General features: G+C 45.5%; 1 protein-coding gene across 1 annotated transcript in view; it reads left to right on the forward strand.

The window, feature by feature from the left end:
* LGALS3BP (galectin 3 binding protein) overlaps positions 1-20,161 on the forward strand; it is a 162,344-nt gene that overhangs the window by 15,564 nt on the left and 126,619 nt on the right. The window contains exon 2 of the mRNA XM_085617461.1: positions 7,437-7,615. Within this exon, the coding sequence (XP_085473587.1) occupies positions 7,534-7,615 (82 nt within the window). The 5' untranslated portion in view covers positions 7,437-7,533. The remainder of the gene's footprint in view (positions 1-7,436; positions 7,616-20,161) is intronic.

Consider the following 20,161-nt stretch of genomic DNA (forward strand, 5'->3'; position numbering starts at 1 on the left):
TCAGTCCTGAATAGCGGGATATGGTGAAGAGCTGGATTGGGTCGCATTGGGAGAGCTATGTGTGAGTCCCAGTCCTGGAATAGCGGGCTGTTGAGTAAGATTGGTGCGCATTGGGAGAGCTGTGTGTGAGACCCAGTCCTGGAATAGCGGGCTGTGGAGCAAGATTGGGGCGCATTGGGACAGCTGTGTGTGAGTCTCAGTCCTGGAATAGCAGGCTGTGGTGAAGAGCAGGCTTGGGGCGCATTGGGAGGGCTGTGGGTGAGTCTCAGTCCTGGAATAGCGGGTTGTGGTGTAGAGCAAGATTGGGGTGCTTTGGTAGAGCTGTGTGTGAGTCCCAGTCCAGGAATAGCAGGGTGTGGAGTAAGATTGGTACGCATTGGGAGAGCTGTTTCTGTGTGTGTCCCAGTCCTGGAATAGCGGGGTGTGGAGCAAGATTGGGGTGCATAAGGAGAGCTGTGTGTGAGTCCCAGTCGTGGAATAGTAGAGTCCGGAGTAAGATTGGGACGCATTGGGAGAGCTGTTTCTGTGTGTGCTCCAGTCCTGGAATAGCGGGGTGTGGAGCAAGATTGACGCGCATTGGGAGACCTGTATTTGAGTCCCAGTCGTGGAATAGCGTGCTGTGGAGCAAGATCGGGGCGCATTGGGAGAGCTGTGTGTGAGTCCCAGTTGTGGAATAGCGTGGTGTGGGGCAATGTTGGAGCGCATTGGAAGAGCTGTGTGTGAGTCTCAGTCCTGGCATAGCGGGGCGTGGTGAAGAGCAAGATTGGAGTGCTATGGGAGAGCTGTGTGTGTGTCCTAGTCCTAGAATAGCGGGGTGTGGTGTAAAGCAACATTGGGTTGCATTGGGAGAGCTGTGTGTGAAGTAAGATTGGGGTGCATTGGGAGGGCTGTGTGTGAGTCCCAGTCCTGGAATAGCGTTGTGTGGAGCAAGTTTGGGGCGCATTGGGAGAGCTGTGTGTGAGTCTCAGTCCTGGAATAGCGGGGTGTGGAGTAAGATTTGGGCGCATCGGGAGAGCTGTGTGTGAGTTGCATTCCTGGAATACCGTGGTGTGGAGCAAGATTGGGGCACAATGGGAGAGCTGTGTGTGAGTCCCAGTCCTGGAATAGCGGGGTGTGGAGCAAGATTTGGGCGCATTACGAGTGCTGTGTGTGAGTCCTAGTCCTGGAATAGCGGGGTGTGGAGCAAGATTGGGGCGCATTAGGAGTGCTGTGTGTCAGTCCTAGTCCTGGAATAGCGGGGTGTGGAGCAAGATTGGGGCGCATTGGGAGAGCTGTGTGTGAGTCTTAGTCCTGGAATAGCGGGGTGGGGAGTAAGATTTGGGCGCATTGGGAGAGCTGTGTGTGAGTCCCAGTCCTGGAATAGAGGGGTGTGTAGCAAGATTGGGGCGCATTGCGAGTGCTGCGTGTGAGTCCTCGTCCTGGAATAGCATGGTGTGGAGCATGATTGGGATGCATTGGGAGAGCTGTGTGTGAGTCTCAGTCCTGGAATAGTGGGGTGTGGAGCAAGATTGGGGTGCATTGGGACTGGGAGAGCTGTGTGTGAGTCCCAGTCCTGGAATAGCGGGGTGTGGAGCAAGATTGGGGTGCATTACGAGTGCTGTGTGTGAGTCCTAGTCCTGGAATAGCGGGGTGTGGAGCAAGATTGGGGCGCATTAGGAGTGCTGTGTGTCAGTCCTAGTCCTGGAATAGCGGGGTGTGGAGCAAGATTGGGGTGCATTGGGAGAGCTGTGTGTGAGTCTTAGTCCTGGAATAGCGGGGTGGGGAGTAAGATTTGGGCGCATTGAGAGAGCTGTGTGTGAGTCCCAGTCCTGGAATAGAGGGGTGTGTAGCAAGATTGGGGCGCATTGCGAGTGCTGCGTGTGAGTCCTAGTCCTGGAATAGCGTGGTGTGAAGCAAGATTGGGGCGCATTGGGAGAGCTGTGTGTGAGTCTCAGTCCTGTAATAGCGGGGCGTGGAGTAAGATTGGGGTGCATTGGGAGATCTGTGTTTGAGTCCCAGTCCTGGAATAGCGGGGTGTGGAGTAAGATTGGGGCTCATTGGGAGAGCAGTGTGTGAGCCCCAGTCCTGGAATAGCGGGGTGTGGTGAAGAGCAAGATTGGGGAGCATTGGGAGAGCTAAGTGTGAATCTCAGGCCTGGAATAGCGGGGTGTGGTGTATAGCAAGATTGGGGCGCTTTGGGAGAGCTGTGTGTGAGTCCCAGTCCTGGAAAAGCAGGGTGTGGAGCAAGATTGTGTCGCATTGAGAGAGCTGTGTGGGAGTCCCAGTCCTGGAATAGTGGGTTGTGGTGAAGAGCAAGATTGGGGCGCATTGGGAGAGCTGGTGTGTGAGTTGCAGTCCTGGAATAGCGGGGTGTGGAGCAAGATCGGGGCGCATTGGGAGAGCTGTGTGTGAGTCTCAGTCCTGAATTGCAGGGTGTGGTGAAGAGCAGGATTGGGGCGCATTGGGAGAGCTATGTGTGAGTCTCAGTCCTGGAATAGCAGTGTGTGGAGTAAGATTGGGGCGCATTAGAAGAGCTGTTTGTGCGTCCCAGTCCTGGAATAGCGGGGTGTGGAGTAAGATTGGTGCGCATTGGGAGAGCTGGGTGTGAGACCCAGTCCTGGAATAGCGGGGTGTGGAGCAAGATTGGGGCGTATTGGGAGAGCTGTTTGTGAGTCTCAGTCCTGACATAGCAGGGTGTTATGAAGAGCAGGTTTGGGGCACATTAGGAGGGCTGTGGGTGAGTCTCAGTCCTGGAATAGCGGGGTGTGGTGTAGAGCAAGATTGGGTGCTTTGGGAGAGCTGTGTGTGAGTCCCAGTCCTGGAATAGTAGGGTCTGGAGTAAGATTGGGACGCATTGGGAGAGCTGTTTGTGTGTGTGTCCCAGTCCTGGAATAGCGTGGTGCCGTGTAAAGCAAGATTGCGGTGCATTGGGAGACCTGTGTGTGAGTCCCAGTCGTGGAATAGCGTGGTGTTGATCAATATTGGAGCGCATTGGAAGAGTTGTGTGTGTCTTAGTCCTGGAATAGCGGGGTGTGGTGAAGAGCAAGATTGTGGCGCTTTGGGAGAGCAGTGTGTGTGTCCCAGTCCTAAAATAGCAGGGTGTGGTGTAAAGCAACATTGGGTTGCATTGGGAGAGCTGTGTGTGAAGTAAGATTGGGGCGCATTGGGAGGGCTGTGTGTGAGTCCCAGTCCTGGAATAGCGGTGTGTGGCGCAAGATTGGGGCGAATTGGGAGAGCTGTGTGTGAGTCCCAGCCGTGGAATAGCGTTGTGTGGAGCAAATTTGGGGCGCATTGGGAGAGCTGTGTGTGAGTCTCAGTCCTGGAATAGCAGAGTGTGGTGAAGAGCAGGATTGGGGCGCATTAGGAGAGCTATGTGTGAGTCCCAGTCCTGGAATAGCGGGGTGTGGTGTAGAGAAAGATTGGGGCGCATTGGGAGAGCTGTGTGTTTGTCACAGTTCTGGAATAGCAGGGTGTGGAGTAAGATTGATATGCATTGGTAGAGCTGTTTGTGAGTGTGTCCTAGTCCTGTAATAGAGGGGTGTGGAGCACGATTGGGGTGCATTGAGAGAGCTGTGTGTGAGTCCCAGTCCAGGAATAGCAGGGTGTGGAGTAAGATTGGGACGCATTGGGAGAACTGTGTGTGAGTTGCTGTCCTGGAATAGCGTGGTGTGGAGCAAGATTGGGGCACAATGGGAGAGCTGTGTGTGAGTCAAAGTCCTGGAATAGCGGGGTGTGGAGCAAGATTGGGGTGCATTGGGAGAGCTGTGTGTGAGTCCCAGTCCTGGAATAGTAGGGTGTGGTGAAGAGAAAGATTAGGGCGCATTGGGAGAGCTGTGTGTTTGTCACAGTTCTGGAATAGCAGGGTGTGGAGTAAGATTGATATGCATTGGTAGAGCTGTTTGTGTGTGTGTCCTAGTCCTGTAATAGAGGGGTGTGGAGCACGATTGGGGTGCATTGAGAGAGCTGTGTGTGAGTCCCAGTCCAGGAATAGCAGGGTGTGGAGTAAGATTGGGACGCATTGGGAGAGCTGTGTGTGTGTGTGTCCCAGTCCTGCAATAGTGGGGTGTGGTGTAAAGCAAGATTGGGGCGCATTGGGGGAGCTGTGTGTGAGTCCCAGTCGTGGAATAGCGTGGTGTGGAGCAAGATTGAGGTGCATTGGAAGAGCTGTGTGTGACTCTCAGTCTTGGAATAGCGGGGTGTGGTGAATAGGAAGATTGGGGTGCACTGGGAGAGCTGTGTGTGAGTCCCAGTCGTCGAATAGCGCGGTGTGGAGCAAGATTGGGGCACATTGGGAGAGCTGTGTGTGAGTCCCAGTCCTGGAATAGCAGGGTGTGGAGTAAGATTGGGATGCATTGGAAGAGCTGTGTGTGTGTGTCCCAGTCCTGGAATAGCGGGGTGTGGAGTAAGATTTGGGCGCATTGGGAGAGGTGTGGGTGTGTCCCAGTCCTGGAATAGCTGGGTGTGGAGTAAGATTGTGGCACATTGGGAGAGCTGTGTGTGAGTCCCAGTCCTGGAATAGCTGGGTGTGGAGTAAGATTGGGGCGCATTTGGAGAGCTGTGTGTGTGTCCCAATCCTGGAATAGCAGAGTAGGGTGAAGAGCAGGGCTGAGGTGCCACTGCGCGTGCCATTTATTAATGAAATTAGTGTAGGCGTTATTTTGTTTTTTTCAATGCAGAGACACACATATTTTAGGGGAGTCGCGGGAGACTCCTTTGAGCCATCTGATGGCTGGACCCTTGTATCAAGGGTTTGATTACACATACGATGCAACTGCCGTGAACAGCGGTGTTGCTGCAGGGCAGGAATGCCAACTATCACAAGTATTTATTTAGCACTTTCTGTCGTTCAGTGGTATGTCCCATAAAAACTCAATGCCACAATAAGGGTGAGGGGAATAAAATATTATGACCTGTGGCAGCAAAAAGAAGCCCACAGCATGCCTGAGGAAATAGTGAGAAACACTTACAGCCAGTCCTGGAATTAGAACAAATGTACTCTGGAAGCTCATGAATTGGGGTCAAGGTGTGGCAGAGGTAAGGGGTAAGAGTGGGAGGGGTCACGAGGGGCAGTTTCATGAAGATCAGAGTCTTGACCATCAACTCAAGCATTTACTTTTTAAAATATGATGCAAACAAATTAGCAACACGAACAAATGTGTGCTTAATTAACTTGTCACAGTGAGGATGCATTTCAAAATATCTTCTGCTGCAGAAATCATTGTGTGTCTAGCAAATTGCAGGGGATAATAATAATAGCAAGATTACTTTGGTGGTTAAGGCACTTGCTGCGGAGATCAGTTTTGTCCTGACACAATTTTAACTAATGTAGCTTATAGGTAATGTGTATCTGCTGCAAAGCATATTATGTTACATGCAGATCACATATTTGCATCATATGTAGATAGGTTAGCAGATTGCTGCTTTTGGCACACACATCCTTATGCTACGCTGCAGTCCTTCTAATATCACAGAATTCGGGCACGCATAAGAGCTCAAGTGTGTGCGTGTGTGCGTGAGAGAGAGAGGGGCAGATTTACAAGCTCCTTGCGTCATTTTTGCGCTGCCATTGTGTCACTTTTTGTGACGCAGCAGCAGCGTAAAATGCGGCTCATTTACAACATGACGCATCTACGGAGATGCGTCACGTTCTTAAGCCTGGCATCATATTATACCTGCGTCAGGTATAATGTATGCAGGGTGGGCGTTGCAACGCAAAAAATCCTCGTAGAATTGACGCAGTGAAATCTTGTAGATTTCACTGCACCACTTCTAGGAAGCCACTCCGTCAAATTCTTACGCCTGCTTGAAGCAGGCATAAGGAGTGACGCAGCACAATGAGGATAGGCCTCCCTCTGCATTACTGGAGTTGCGTCGTGCTTGCGACACGACTCCAGCAATGCATGACTTTTGCGTCAACAGATGCGTCAGAATTTCTGCTGCATCTGTCAGTCCTTGCGCCATGGTGCGCCGTATTTTAAATACGGCGCATTCATAGTGGCGCAAGGGTTTCTCAGGCTGGTGCAGGGAAGGTGAAGCATCTTTACAGATGCGTCACTTTCTTGTAAATCTGCCCCAGAGTGTTTAAATGTCCTTCAGTTTTGAAAAATCACTAAGGCACATCTCACAAGTTCCACAACCAATCCCATTTCGCAATGTATGCAAACTTTACGCCAACGCATCCACAGTACACTTGGCACATACAAGCTGTGCGTTTTAGTAACACATCTGCGTACTCTGAATGGCCAGTACTGCACCATGCACGTTCAGAAAGGAGGATGCGAGGCGGCTTTGTTAAATTCCAAAAGGTTAGACTGCCTCCGGAAATATCCAAGTGCCATTACAACTGCAAGATAACCTTTAAACACCGTCACACCTAACAATACAAAGAATGACCGTACGGCGTGTTCCTTTCTCGTCGTTGTTATGAAGCAATATTCCCAGGTGCCTAGAAGATAGGCACTGCGACCACCTCGGCATCTCCCGAACCCATTGGGTTCCCATTCCTCGAAGCGTTGCCTGGAAGAACCGAAATGTTGATCTAATTCACATGAATTGCGCGCAGCTACAGCGAGTACATTTAGAAGACCCTAGTTGCTGTGCTATAAGAGGTTCTTGTTATTCACTATGTTTAGCGTATGTAGGTACTCCAGACACTCCATGCCACCAACCACCCCTTTACCTTCAATCCCCTCTCCTCCCCTCTACACACACACAGCTGCATTCCTTCTAGTGAAACTTTCTGTTCCAACTACTCACTGAGCTCACTGCAAACAAAACGTCCGTCACTGTGACTGGTTAGGATCATAAGTAGGGCTCCCAGTTTTATGGTATTTATTTTTTTGCCATTTCTGTCTGTATTTATCCATATTCATTTTTTGCTAATTTTATCTATATTTATCCATATTTATTTGGGGTTTTGTGGAAAAATTCACCTGAAATTAGTATATTTCCACATTTATTTAACCGATAAATATGCACTCGTGCTTGAATGTCTGCCAGGTTTCAGTGCTGTGAGCACCCGCAGAAGATAAATCAGTGCATTTATATGAAAATATGCAAATTTCAGTATCAAATTTGTGCATATCTACTGCTGTTAAAGCCTCTTTACTAAATTTTTTTCCTTTTTTAACCCCTTTATCTATCAATAAACTCATGGCCTGGCTGTCATGGCAGACAGTATTTAGAATTACTCAAAAAGCAACCCAATTTACGTTTTTATCCACATTTAAAAATAAATACAGACAAGAAAATGAATGGTTTCTGTCTGTATTTATCTGTAAAAATCAGCAAAAACGGAAAGCAGGGAGCCTTAATCATAAGTGATCCAGTCTGAGTGACAGCAGAATCTGTCAATAAACTTGAAGATTCCGGTAGTACACACCCTTCCTGGTATTTAAGTAATTTGCCTGCATGTTCCAAATAGCCTGCACATGATTTAAATTGCCCCTTCTCCTCAGAACGACGGTCAAAAGCAAAAGCAACTGCTGTAGTGGAACAGCGAGGACGAAGAATTGCACCACCAGGCGGTTCACCACTCTGAGCCCTGCTCTACAGATGGGGTCCACTGGACGACGACATGAAGATCTTCTGCAGCTCTGGGCCCTGCTGCTGTCCTTTGCTTGTGGCCTCAGTGGAGGTAAGGTCTGCGGTTGACGTGATGCCATTAGTACAGGCCTGAGGCTCTGCCATCATCCATGCAAGTCTTTTGGGGCAGTGGTTGTTGTGGGCGCGGTGGTGCTGGGGGGATCTGAGGTGCATAGCATGGCGTGCCCATAGCTTTTAAAAAAATTTAGAAAAACAGATTCCCTATATTTTTTAAGACAATCGTCCTGGGACGGTGAATTGTGACAGTTGAAATGCTTCAGCAGAAGTACTGTACTGTGAAACCGAGGGACAAGCAGACAGCTAAACAACTGCAGGGGTGGCTGCTCCGCATGGCAGGAGAGCGTCGCCCCACTGCTTAAAGGCAAAAAATGGAAAAAAAAATACTTTTATTGTTATTTTATTTTTCTTTGACTAGGCCTGGGTTGCAGTGTCTGCCTAGTCTGCATTGAGGCATGGCCAGGTTGCAACATCACTAGCAGGGGAAGGAGGAGTAGTGGGCACTGAAACTGCGCATGTCAGTTTGGACAGCTGTCCCCGGCAGGCCAAAGCGGCATGCGCACTTGGATATCTCCAGGCTATTCCTTGGAGATATCTGCAGGGGTCAGGAGCACAGGCTCCCAGTCTCTGCTGGAGTGTGAAACCAGCCCACTCCGCCCAATCCTTGCGCTTCTCTCATGCTGGCAAAAATAGTATGAGAGAAGCAGTGGTATTGCGTGGTACGATCCTGTGCTCATGGGAACTGCAGTGCAGGGAGCATAAGAGCAGCAAGGTGCGGGAGCGGAAGATAAATGTATATTGACTGATTTTTTTATTTATTTTTCCCCACGCTGCCCCTACGTAGAATGGGCAGCAGCTGAAACTGTAAACAAGCCTCCTTTCTAGGGTGCCTGCTAGACTGAAAGAAATGTAAATGTACGCAACTGGTCAGTCTGCAAACGTAAAGGGTGTCTGTAACCCAGAATTGGTTTTAATTGATGGAATCACTTGCAACTTCCTGATGACGCTGATTTATTCTTTATGAGAGGTGTTGTAAGGGAACTACTAGCTAAGTTGTGAAGTGTGTGCTTTTAAAAGACAGTTAAAAAAATTGCACTACATACAGTCTGGGTATTACTAAAATCTATTTTTTGAAAGCACTCATACATTAAACCTTTTTGTGCATTTTGTAGCTGCCTAGCTTATACTGTGTGTAATGCAAGTATAAAATAATGACTTACATGTTCACAGTGCTTTCTCTCACAAACTGGGCTCTAAACATGGACAAGTAACTATTCTCCACTGCACCAACCAGGATTCAAATCTATGGCTCTCTGGTGCAGTGCATTAACTAACAGAGATTTCATAGTGTACAACAGCTCATTTCCGACTGATTAACATAACTTGCATTTCATTTTAATTTAAGCTGTGCGTTATTTTCTGTGTTGTTACCCAAAGGTAAAACAGCGAAAAAAAAGTTACAGAATACTTTGTTTTTTTAGCCACACTTTTGACCACGCCCCCAAAGTCACTGACCCTGCCTCCTTTGCGCGCTGCATCACATGTCCCATACTTTTTTAATGCAGATCTTTTTGGGGGCCTTGGATCGGAGGGGATATTACTGCCTTGATCGTGGGAGGCCATGGTAAGATTGGAATGTGGGTGCATAGAGTCAGCATAGTAGTGAGATTGTCAAAATTGGGTGAGGCCGGGTTAAAAAAACTCCCAGTGGTGAGATCCTGATTACACCGCACAAAGAGTGCCAGCACCACCGAGAAGCTGCTGAGGCAGGAGTCAGAGCCCCCCCCCACCTTGTGGGAAAGGAGAGTGTGAGAGATGTAGATGTGGGCATATGCTGTTAAAAGACAGTGGCATGAGATATGAGAGAATCTCCATGCCCTCTTGAGGTATGGTGGTGGGTAGTACCCAGGAGTTGAGGGGTATGGGTGTGCTAGCAGATACTGTGCTGTCTGCACACCTGGGCACATGGGTGACTGCACGCATGGGTTATAGTGATAGGCACTATTCTGGGGTAGTGGGGGTTGTTCATTCCATGAGTTACAAGGGCATCTGAATGCCATGATATCGAGCAGGGTCTGCACCCCTTGAGATGTGGGGGGTAATGCATAACAGAGGAAACAGGGTTATCTGCGCGCCTTGAGCTACACAGGTTGTAATCCCAGTGCTTTTTATAGACATATATGCACAGTATTAGATATGAATAAGCACTACCAATACTTCATTGAAGTATCTGCACACCATAGTCCATCTGATATATACCAGCAACGAGTAATAGAGGTATCTGCATTCCAAGAAATCTATATGGTAAGACCCGCCCATTACTAAGGTGGTGCTTGCATGCCATAAGAGGTGGGATGCATTCTTGCCGCGAGCCATGCGGGATGTGCAGAAAGATTGAAAATAAGGTGAGAGGTTTATTTCGGGGTTTTTTCTATCTCATGAACATAATACTAATGAACATCAGAGTGCTCTGAACTTAGAAAATTGTGCATTTACTGTCAGCGAGTTCTATCATAATGCATTCAGAAACCAGAGCAATGATCTGCTGTTAATCATCAAAGAGATAAGAAAGGTTCTGGGTTACACTGTGGACTCGGAGGCAGGGTGGGGTTGTCAAAGAGAAGAGCTAGACACAGCCAGCTAGATGGAGTCCTATGGAGCAGAAAAGAGGGAAGGGGTCGTTTTGGGCCAGAGGGTTCTTCAACATTCTGCGGAATAGAAGTTGTAGAGCAGCAGAAGCTTGATTAAGGTGAAGAGTTGTCTTGAGCATTTGTTTACATTGTGTATACAAATATGTCAGAAGCAGGTTCTCCTTCAAGGCATGGAATGATGAGTCTAGCCTAACTTCTTTTGGAAGTAATCCCATATTCCTGGTGCAAATCCTGAAACGGAGCTGTTTAAGGTGGAGGTTTTCACATATTTGGTTGGTATGGAGTGAGTGGGAAACATTCTGTAGTGGTCGGCGGGCTCAAGGTTGTGTAATAGATATTGGAGTGAGTTCAGCTTAATGATTTGAAAATGTGACATGCTCAGCTGAAGATACATCATACTTTCATGGGAAACCTTTTGAGTTGTGAGAGTTCTGATATGTCACAGTACCAGAGATCTATCTGTCTGCTGCATATAGAACAGCATTGGTGGCTGGAGGGCCGGATAGTAAAGATATGCTACAGTCTAGGCAGGAGATGTCTAGGGTTTCAATAGCTTGTTTACCATCCTACTTATGAATGAATGAATGAATGAAGGGTTTGAATAATCTAAGTATTCTCAACTGTTGGTAAGGTATATTACCAGAATATTGCATATGAAATATCATGATAGAAAAAGATATCTGCCAAACTAAGGGGCATATTATCAAGCAGCAGCGATAATTATCGCTAGCCGCTCTTAGCGAGAAATTATTTATCACTGGCTACCTCTGGCAATTATCGCCATGCTATCGCTGTATCAACAACGCATAGCGCAATGGCGATAATTTTCCAGCGATAGCGGTGTTTTCCATGGAACATCGCTGCTTTCTCAGTGATGTTCCATGGAAAACGGCGATAACCTTGCTGATACGACCCTGTGGTCGTATCAGCATAATCCACCCCCTATGGTAAGTATACCTAAGTCAGCTTTTTTGCAGACGTTAGTTTTTGGTGAAAACCGCGGTTTGCACCAAAAACTAACATCTGCAAAAATGCGTAGGCATCCTTGTAAATATCGCGATGCGCACATCAGCGATAATTTACAAGGAGTACTGCCCAGTGATGCCCACTTTGCATCTCATTAGAGATGCAAAGCGAGGCATCGGGAAAACGGGTGCTAACATGAGCTAATGCATGTTAGCATCTCCTTGTAGATAGGGCGATGTCATTTTCGCTGCTTTTTTGGCTTTTAAAGCCAAAAAAGCGGCACAATGGCCCTTGATAATATGCCCCTATGGACTTCCAAAATATCATGCAGATATATATATTTAGGTAGGTATATGGTTACTATATTTAACTTCACATATATGTACATTGACAATATTTATTTTCGAGGCACAAAGAGGGAGTTAAGAACAGTTAAATCATACTTCTATATGAACCATCCTGATATTCTGGATCTCTATACTCAGGTCTTGATATTTTTGTATCACAATGTTCCTCTTGATATGCTGACATTTAACTGGTGATCAATGCTTTAGGCAGTGGCTCTGATGTGTACATTCAACTTAAGCTTGTTGTCAAGGGTGATACCTAAATATATAGTGCAATTATTTCATGGCAAAGACCAGACCTTCAGAGGGTTTCTTGTATTTGTTTTATTTGTATGTTAGCTTTATTAAGAATGCTAATACCCAGAGGTGTCCAGGCGCTATAGACTGTGAGAAGGCACGTGTAGTAGAGGACCACAGTATGCTCAAGGAGTTAAAACTGCTATTTTGCTATTTTAAAAAGTACGTCTTTGGGAGTTTGCAGAATTTCAACCGATGAAGCTTTCTATAAATAACTAAAGGAAGATGTTTCCAAGGAAGAGCGGTCCGCACAGGAAAAGAGTGACCTCCCAAGCGTGCTCTCCAGACCCTAGGCACAGACGCCAGATTAGCGTAGCATTCTAGAAGGGGTGTAGCTTGCAAAGAGCTGAGAGATATTATTAGAAGTCGGAAGACATTTGTAAACACATATATGGTAGAAACATAGGGGCATATCTACAACGCGGCGATAGAAAATTATCGCCACTTTTGCGGCCGCTTTCAGCCAAAAAGCGGCGATAATTTTATCATCTAATGAGCAAGGTCACGCTAACGCATGAAACCTTGCATTAGCGCACGAATTCCTAACGCCCAGCTTTGCATCTCTAATGAGATGCAAAGTGGGCGTTCCTGACCTGACATGACAGGAGAAATGTCGCTAAGCGACATTTCTCCTATCATCAAGCCCCACGCTATGAAGCATAGTGGCAAGAAAAGTAGCGATAACCCCTGTTATCGCTACTTTCCTTACGCCTGCTTCAGGACTGACTTAGCCATGATATCCTATGGAAGGTGGATATCATGGCTAAGTTTGTGAGGCCCAATCAACAGGCTAACGCCACATTTCGTGAGATAATCTCACGTTAGGCAGTTAGCGCTAGGATTTTTATTGCTTTTGAGATAAGCATTGCTAATAGCACGCTATCTCAGCGATAAAAATCCACGTTAGCCGGCGATAATTATCCTAGCGCTAAGTGCGCTTAGCGATAATTATCGCCGGTTGTTGCTGATACGCCCCATAATGCTTTCAAAAAGCAAAGCTTTTGAACTGGGAACCAATGTAGATTGTTAGGATGAGCGAAAATTCTGCCCTGTTTAGTGATAGCCGGTTGTCTGATAGAATACCAATGACAAAAATATTGTGTGGACAGCTGTGGGCAGTTGAAATTTGAGCATCAAGAAAGAATGGAGACGTCTTCGTAAGAGATGTGGGAAATATACCGCCTCAGCTAGCGCGCACATTACGTGACTTTGCCACTATATCGGGACTCAAAGTGAATGTCGACAAGTCCTGTATTTATGCATTCGGGGGGGGGGGGGGCACACCGGATCCGGGCTATAGCCTAGACGGTATAAGGGTGCAGTGGAGAGCTGACACTTTCCGCTATCTAGGAATCCAGATATATCGTCAACCGGCGGACCTTATCGAGGGCAACCTGGGCCGAGCCGTGACAGCCATCAAGTCACAAATACACTTCTGGAAAACGCTCCCACTAACAGTCACTGGCAGGGTAGCATTATCTAAGATGGTGATCCTGCCCCGTCATCTATACCATTTTGCTAACCTGCCAATATATATCCTGGTGGCCTTCTTTACCACACTCACTAAACTAATTAGGGACTTCCTCTGGGGCAACGCGTGTCACAGAATGGCGTTGGCTAAGTTGTACTTACCCACCGACCAAGGAGGCCTTGCAGCTCCTTGTTTTGAGCACTACTATTTGACAGCACAATTGCAGTGGATAGCTCGCTGGTTAGCTGACAGAGGCCGTGAAGACACCGCATCCACAGCACCTCCCTTCTCCCTAGAAGATATTACCAAACTCTTTCATCCAGCCTCCAAGGCCCCCATGCCGACACCGCTCCTCATGGTGGTGGCATATAAATGCTACCGCCGCAGTCTCTACCTTACCAGAGCACTGGTCCCTTATGCGCTGGCCATTCCACTGGAGGGTTCCCCCAGCGCGCCTGGGGTACTCACGCCTTCTGCACTTGTGGAGCTGCGCAAAGCTGACATAAAGACAATAGGGGACTTGTATCGGGATGGCACCCTCATACCATATGAATCCCTGGTTGAAGAGATGGGGTTGCCGCAGGGGCAATTCCTAAAGCCCTGCTCATTAATTGCGACACTGACCTCTAGATGGGGGGAGATGAAAGAGGAACCGAGCCACCACCTCACCATACAGTACCTTTACGTTATGGGGTGCGGCAGGCACTTGGTTCGATGGTTTGCGGCATCTCTACGCACGCACGCAGCGATAAGTCTGGAACCACTACGCCACAAATGGGAAATAGACCTGGGACGACCACTAGAGGATAAGGACTGGGGTAGGATACTACAGAGCCCAACACGCATACCCAGAAACATGTGCTTCCGTCAAATACAACTGTTTATAGTCCACAGAGCATACCTTACACCCGAGAAAATCAATCAGTATTATCATCGTGCAGACACGCGGAGTTGGGAGCTGGATTGGTGCACATGCTGTGGAGCTGTCCTAAACTATGCTCCTATTGGTGGGCTGTTGGGGAAGCCCTGCGTACGGGCTGCACCATACCCTTTGAATGGCCTGTTTATCTATTGCATCATTTTCGCAGAACCCCGGCTACTAAAGTTTCCTCTCGCTTTCTTGATTTGGGGCTGGTGGTGGCTAAGCGATTGCTAACGACGAGGTGGAAGGCACGCGACCCGCCGCACATACAGGCATGGAGGTATTCACTCCTAGCGTGGGCTAAAGCAGCAGGAATAGCAATTCTTCGAGAGGAAACGCTGGGACTCCGGAAGACGCCTATTGCGACACAATGGGAGGGACTGCTCCAGGCCTTGACACAAACTGAGGAGGCAAGCTTGGAGGGGCGATCCGGACAAGGGAGTGGTGCCCTTACGGAAAGTGCTGGATCGCCTGTCAATAGGCAATTGAGACACCATATAACTACATGTGTGCCGTCTGACGCTTAGGGAAGATATTGTCATGGTCGCTGGGTGTGGGTGGCAGCCTGTGGGGAGACACGAGACAGGGCGACAAGGTTGCGGGGGGAGTCGGGAGGGGGGCATGGCAAGGAGCGTATTGTTTCTTTTTTTAAAAAAAAAGTCAGATTTTGCTGCTGTTACTGGCTTCGAGGTGTTTTTTTTTTAGCTTTTGTGAATAATTTCTTACATCTGTGCATTTACGCATGCTGAAGAATTTGACTCTGTATACTACACTAATAGAGCCATGTCATAAATGCATGATTGCATTTACCCTATCAAGGTCTCACTTGTAACTAGGCCAACAATGGCATCGATATGTACGTTTGTACTACTTCTATGCAACCAAAATGATGAGGTGCTATTGCTAAATGGTTTAATGTAAGGTTGGCTTTATATGATGTATTGAGTCTTTAATGACGATGAAAAATGTATTGAAAACAATAAAAACAGATTTAAACAAAAAATCAAGAAAGAATGGAGTCCAACAAAAAAGGCACTGAAGTAGTCAAGCCTGCTTATAGTTAAGGCTCCCAGTTTTCCGTTTTCACTGATTTTTACAGATAAATACAGACAGAAAACAATGTGTTTCCTGTCTGTATTTATTTTCAAAAAGTAGAAAAATATGGAAAATTGTGCTTCTTTTTGGCGACTCTCCATGCTGTTTTTTATTTTTATTTTCCTGTGCAACAGCTGAGCAGGTAGACAGCATGGGAAGTTAAAAACAGGTTGTGATGTTCCTAAATGCAGGCGTATGTTAACATATATTTGTATTATAATGCTAATATTTACCTGTAGGTGTAGTGTTACATTTGGCTGCTTAGTTTGCTAAAATGCGACAGGCAGCAAAGTATGAGTGCATGTTATCAGTTAAATAAATGTGGAAATATAGCATTTTAACACTCTATATATTCTCAAAACACAAAATAAATATGAATAAATACCAATGAGATGGCCAAAAAATAAATATGGCTAAATACAGATGGAAATGTTAAAAAAATAAATACCATAAAACCAGTAGCCCTACTTATAATCAACTCCTGGATGAGAAGTTGGCTAGCAAAGCGGAGGATAAAGGGTAAGACTTTCTTAGAAGCTTCATCATAAAGAAGCAGGTGGAGGGTGTTTATTAATGTGGCCCTCAGAACAGAGAGCTGGTTGTCAAAAACTACGATCAGGTTGTTGCAAGTATTCTGCTCAGGAACAGAACTATGCTTGGGACCATAGAGCATTAGTAGTACCATGAGCCAGAGTTAGACTAGTTATAGTGTCTTACTTGTGCTCCTAACCATCCCAAAGAGACAAGTGAACAGACACCCCAAAACACAACACTCCTGAACCTCTCAGGGATCACGGTTACAGGAAACCTCCTTTCGCTCACACACTCATACTCGTCCACAATAAGATATGGAAGAGAAACAAAGGAAGTTTGAAATGTTTATTTAAACTATTGTGCTCTAGAATGCAGTATATGTGCCACAATCAGAGAAAAAACTGAATAGCAAAAATACCCTCTAGGGACCTTTCGAAGAATATCCTGATCAACATGACTTTTTCAAAGGGCCAGGAAATAAAAACAATATGGCTAATAATGACTTGGCAATAACTGTAGGGTGTTCCAAGACCAAGATGAACAGATGCGTTCAACCTCTAGTACCAATTGCCCAGAGGCCCTTTGCAACGGTGGATCAACGTTGGCACTCCTGATACAGGCAGCGATGACACCAGTTAAACCAAGGAGTGACCGGAGGTATGTTCTTAGAACATTGCTGGGTGAGACAGGCAAGAAAAGAAATATCCAGAACTATATAACTTTTTAAACATGTATATCTGCTTACCGGAAACCTGGAAAGTATCAGATTTGCATATTCAAAATTATATATTGTTGGGTATTCCATAAGCTAAAGGACTGTGGGGGTCAGCCAAGTGGTGGTCTAGCAGTACAAATGAGATGTACCTCAGGTGTTTCTAACTACTGTATTACGTATGGGTCTAAAAATACTTTGGCAGTTTGGATAAAATGTGTTACAAATTCTCAAACTCATTTGATCAATACCTATATTCCTCCCTTAGAAGCCTAGGATAGGAAGAAACTAGTAAGCATTCTAGAAGATGCTGGGTTTAACTTTTAACTCCAAGACCGCGCTGGCAGGTGACTTTAACAACAACCTTTTCCACATGGACATAAAGCTCTCTGTGGCATAGTATAGATCAAAGTCCTCCTGTCAGGGTAGACTGGTTAGCGCAACCTTAACGGGCCTGGGGTTTAGACATAGAAATGGTGGACATGTGAATAATCAACCTGCTAACTCAACTTTTAAATTGCCAGGCAAAGAATCAGTCATCGATTATACATTTCTACATGTCAATGATTTTGAAATCACACAGAACTTCAAAATGATACCCAGACTTTAAGGTGACCACAACCCACAACACATTGCCTTAAGACTCAGAACTGTAAAATACAATCCAGGACTGGTATTAGCTAAGGGCAACTTGACAATGAGAGAGGGAAAAAGAATAGTTTGGAAGGATGCATGTAACCAGTTGCAAGATAAGATTTGGGGTCAGCCATTTGTTACAAGCTTTTTGTCATCTATTAAAGCCCAAATGTGAGGGGGGGATATAGAAGTGATAATAATTCTTTCACTGTTTTTCTCACCCAAATTTTAGGCTTCCTAGCCCAGGTGCTTCCTAGCAACCGCACAAACATTTACTAGTAAAGTGCCTCACAAAAGCACAAGAAGCACAAATTTAATCTACTAAAGACACAATATAGAAAGGAATTAAGGCAGTTGTTGAAGTTCGAAGGAAAGCTACATGATATACCCACCATAAAAAACTGAAATCTAAGCTAAGAACCAAAATTGGTTACATAAAAAAAAAAAAAAAAAGAAAGTCACTACAAACAACACGGATTTTTGGGCCATTGTCAGTAAGGGAACCAAAACTCTTACAACCAGGTGTGAATACTATATAACACATGAGCAATGGGAAAAGCATTTGATGGTACTATACGGGATGCTAGAACCAACTACAAATTGTAAAGCAGACCCAGAAGATAGGTCCCAACTTACAATCAGCCAGCCATGTAGACATCCTCATCCGAAAAATGAATTAAAAATTGAAATACTCACCGGCAGCGTCCTAATGGGCTCCCTGTTGCCCTAATAAAGCTTAACCCCGAAAAATGGGGCTCGATTCTAACCCCAATGTTCAACATAGTTAACTCAGGCTTGTTATTATCTTCTTGAAAAGGAGCAATTTTGTATCCCAGATATTTATATATCTGGGATACAAAAAAAAAATATATATATATTACGCGTTTCGGCCGCCTTGGTGTGATGTGATCAAGGCCCAAGGCGGCCGAACCGCGTAATGGCGGACAGCTCTCGTTGATTAAATTAAGCTCAGCACAGATTTTGTGGTCCGTGTCTGTTTCTGAACAAGGAGGTGGAGTGTAAAAGCGGATTCATTGGATATTTGGAATCGGAGACTTCATCGGTTCAGCACAGACCCCCCTCCCCTTATCATTGACCCCGACAGTGATTCGGAAGAGATCTCCTTCAACGTTGTATTTTTTTTACCGCAAAAGTGGTCTTTGTCAATATAAACATACACAATGCCCTAAAAAATTGCAGAGCAGCTATCACCTCATTGCCTTATTGGATGCAGATGGGAAATTATTTGTTAAACACCTCCTATTCCACTTGCAGGTATGGGTTGAAAAATCAAACAGATTAACTTTTCGTAAGCCAGGATTCCGCTCTCATTGCAGCACGTTAGACAACATTATAGCTTTACCTATGATCGTCCAGAAAGCCCGATCGAGAAACATAGGCTTTTTGACAGTTTTAAAGACTTTTCAACAGCTTTTGACAGGTTGATTTGAACTAGCACCCCAGGTCTTTTATACCGTATACTAGAACTCCACACCAACAGCTGGGTTAGAGTCAAGATGTTGAATTGTTACAGTCTATCTCCCAAATTTCCCACTCATGATGGTCTAAAGCAAGGGTGTATTTTAGCCCCGCTTCTTTTTAACTTGTATATAGTAGACCTAACAGACGCACTAATACATAGCTCAGATGATGCTCCAAAACTAGAGCAAACTAAAGTCCCCTTTTCAGCTTATGTTGATGATCTGATCATCTTGGGGATATCCCAGATTGGCCTTCAAAAGCAACTCACTCAAATCCAATCATACAATCAAGAAAATAACCTTTTTGTTAACATTAATAAAATAAAGGTAATGTCCTTTGGCCGAAATAATTTTAAGTTCACCTGGAAGACAGAAAGCATTAAAATAGAGGAAGTCCAGGAATACCCATATTTGGGTTTTGATTGAGATAAAAAATCTCTCTGGGAAACATCAGGCTGAGAAAAAATAGAATTATAACACCTTTGGGTGCACTAAAAAGGTTTTCTTCAGTTTACAGGAGAGAAGCGCTAGGTCCTTTGCTGGACGTCATAAAGGCAAAGATTATCCCTGTTCTTTTATACAGGACCTTAATTGGGACACATACATACATGCAAAACCTAGACCTCATGTTTCTGAATTACATTCGACAACTGTTCCGCTTAAGGCAGTCAACCCCTTTATGCTGCATAAGATTAGAATTAGGCTTGACTCCATTATCTCCTTTGGTTGAGATTAATTGACTCACTTACTTCATAAAGGCAAAGGAGGCAGGAATGAATACTTAAAGAACAGTTATTTCCAAAGTATTAACTGCACTCTGCTAAGGAGCTTTTCTGTCCAAAAGGCGTCTGGAAAAGTTGCTGGGAGAATATAGCCTTCCCTTGAAGGCGACACTAGCATCTATGTTTAGAACAGCTCATATAAATTAGGGTTGAAAAAGGGAGTCGAAACCTTAACTGGAAGGGATATTGAGGCAGCTTCTAGATACAAGCATACTAAATACTCTATAGAAACCTCTTCGATGCATAGAGATTGTGAAAAATCTAAGCATCGAAACAAAGAACATGTGTAGCAAATGAGCCACACCCATTCAGCAGGAGAGTGGTAAGGGTGTGGTATCTAGCCCATGGTGCATTTTAGAACATACTGTCGCAAGTATAGTATTAAAGCATGGTGTGGGAGCACACTGTCATTCACACCTTTTCCACTGAAATGGCAACAGGGTTGTACTGATAAAACTGTATATAGCATACAAACAATAATGTGTGGAAATCATGTACCAACAAATATTTATAGTTAGCACATCACCAAGTAGCATCTTGAATTGTTTTGATTCAAATGAAATCTTTGTTCCATCACACTTTAGAATTACAGAAGAAAAATAAGCTTCATTTGTGCTTCCCTGACTGCTATGTTTTCAAATATTCATATTTTTTGTGTTAGAAAAAACTGACATCCTGCAGCCTTG

Source organism: Triturus cristatus, chromosome 7, assembly GCF_964204655.1.
Source record: "Triturus cristatus chromosome 7, aTriCri1.1, whole genome shotgun sequence".
Taxonomy (NCBI): domain Eukaryota; kingdom Metazoa; phylum Chordata; class Amphibia; order Caudata; family Salamandridae; genus Triturus; species Triturus cristatus.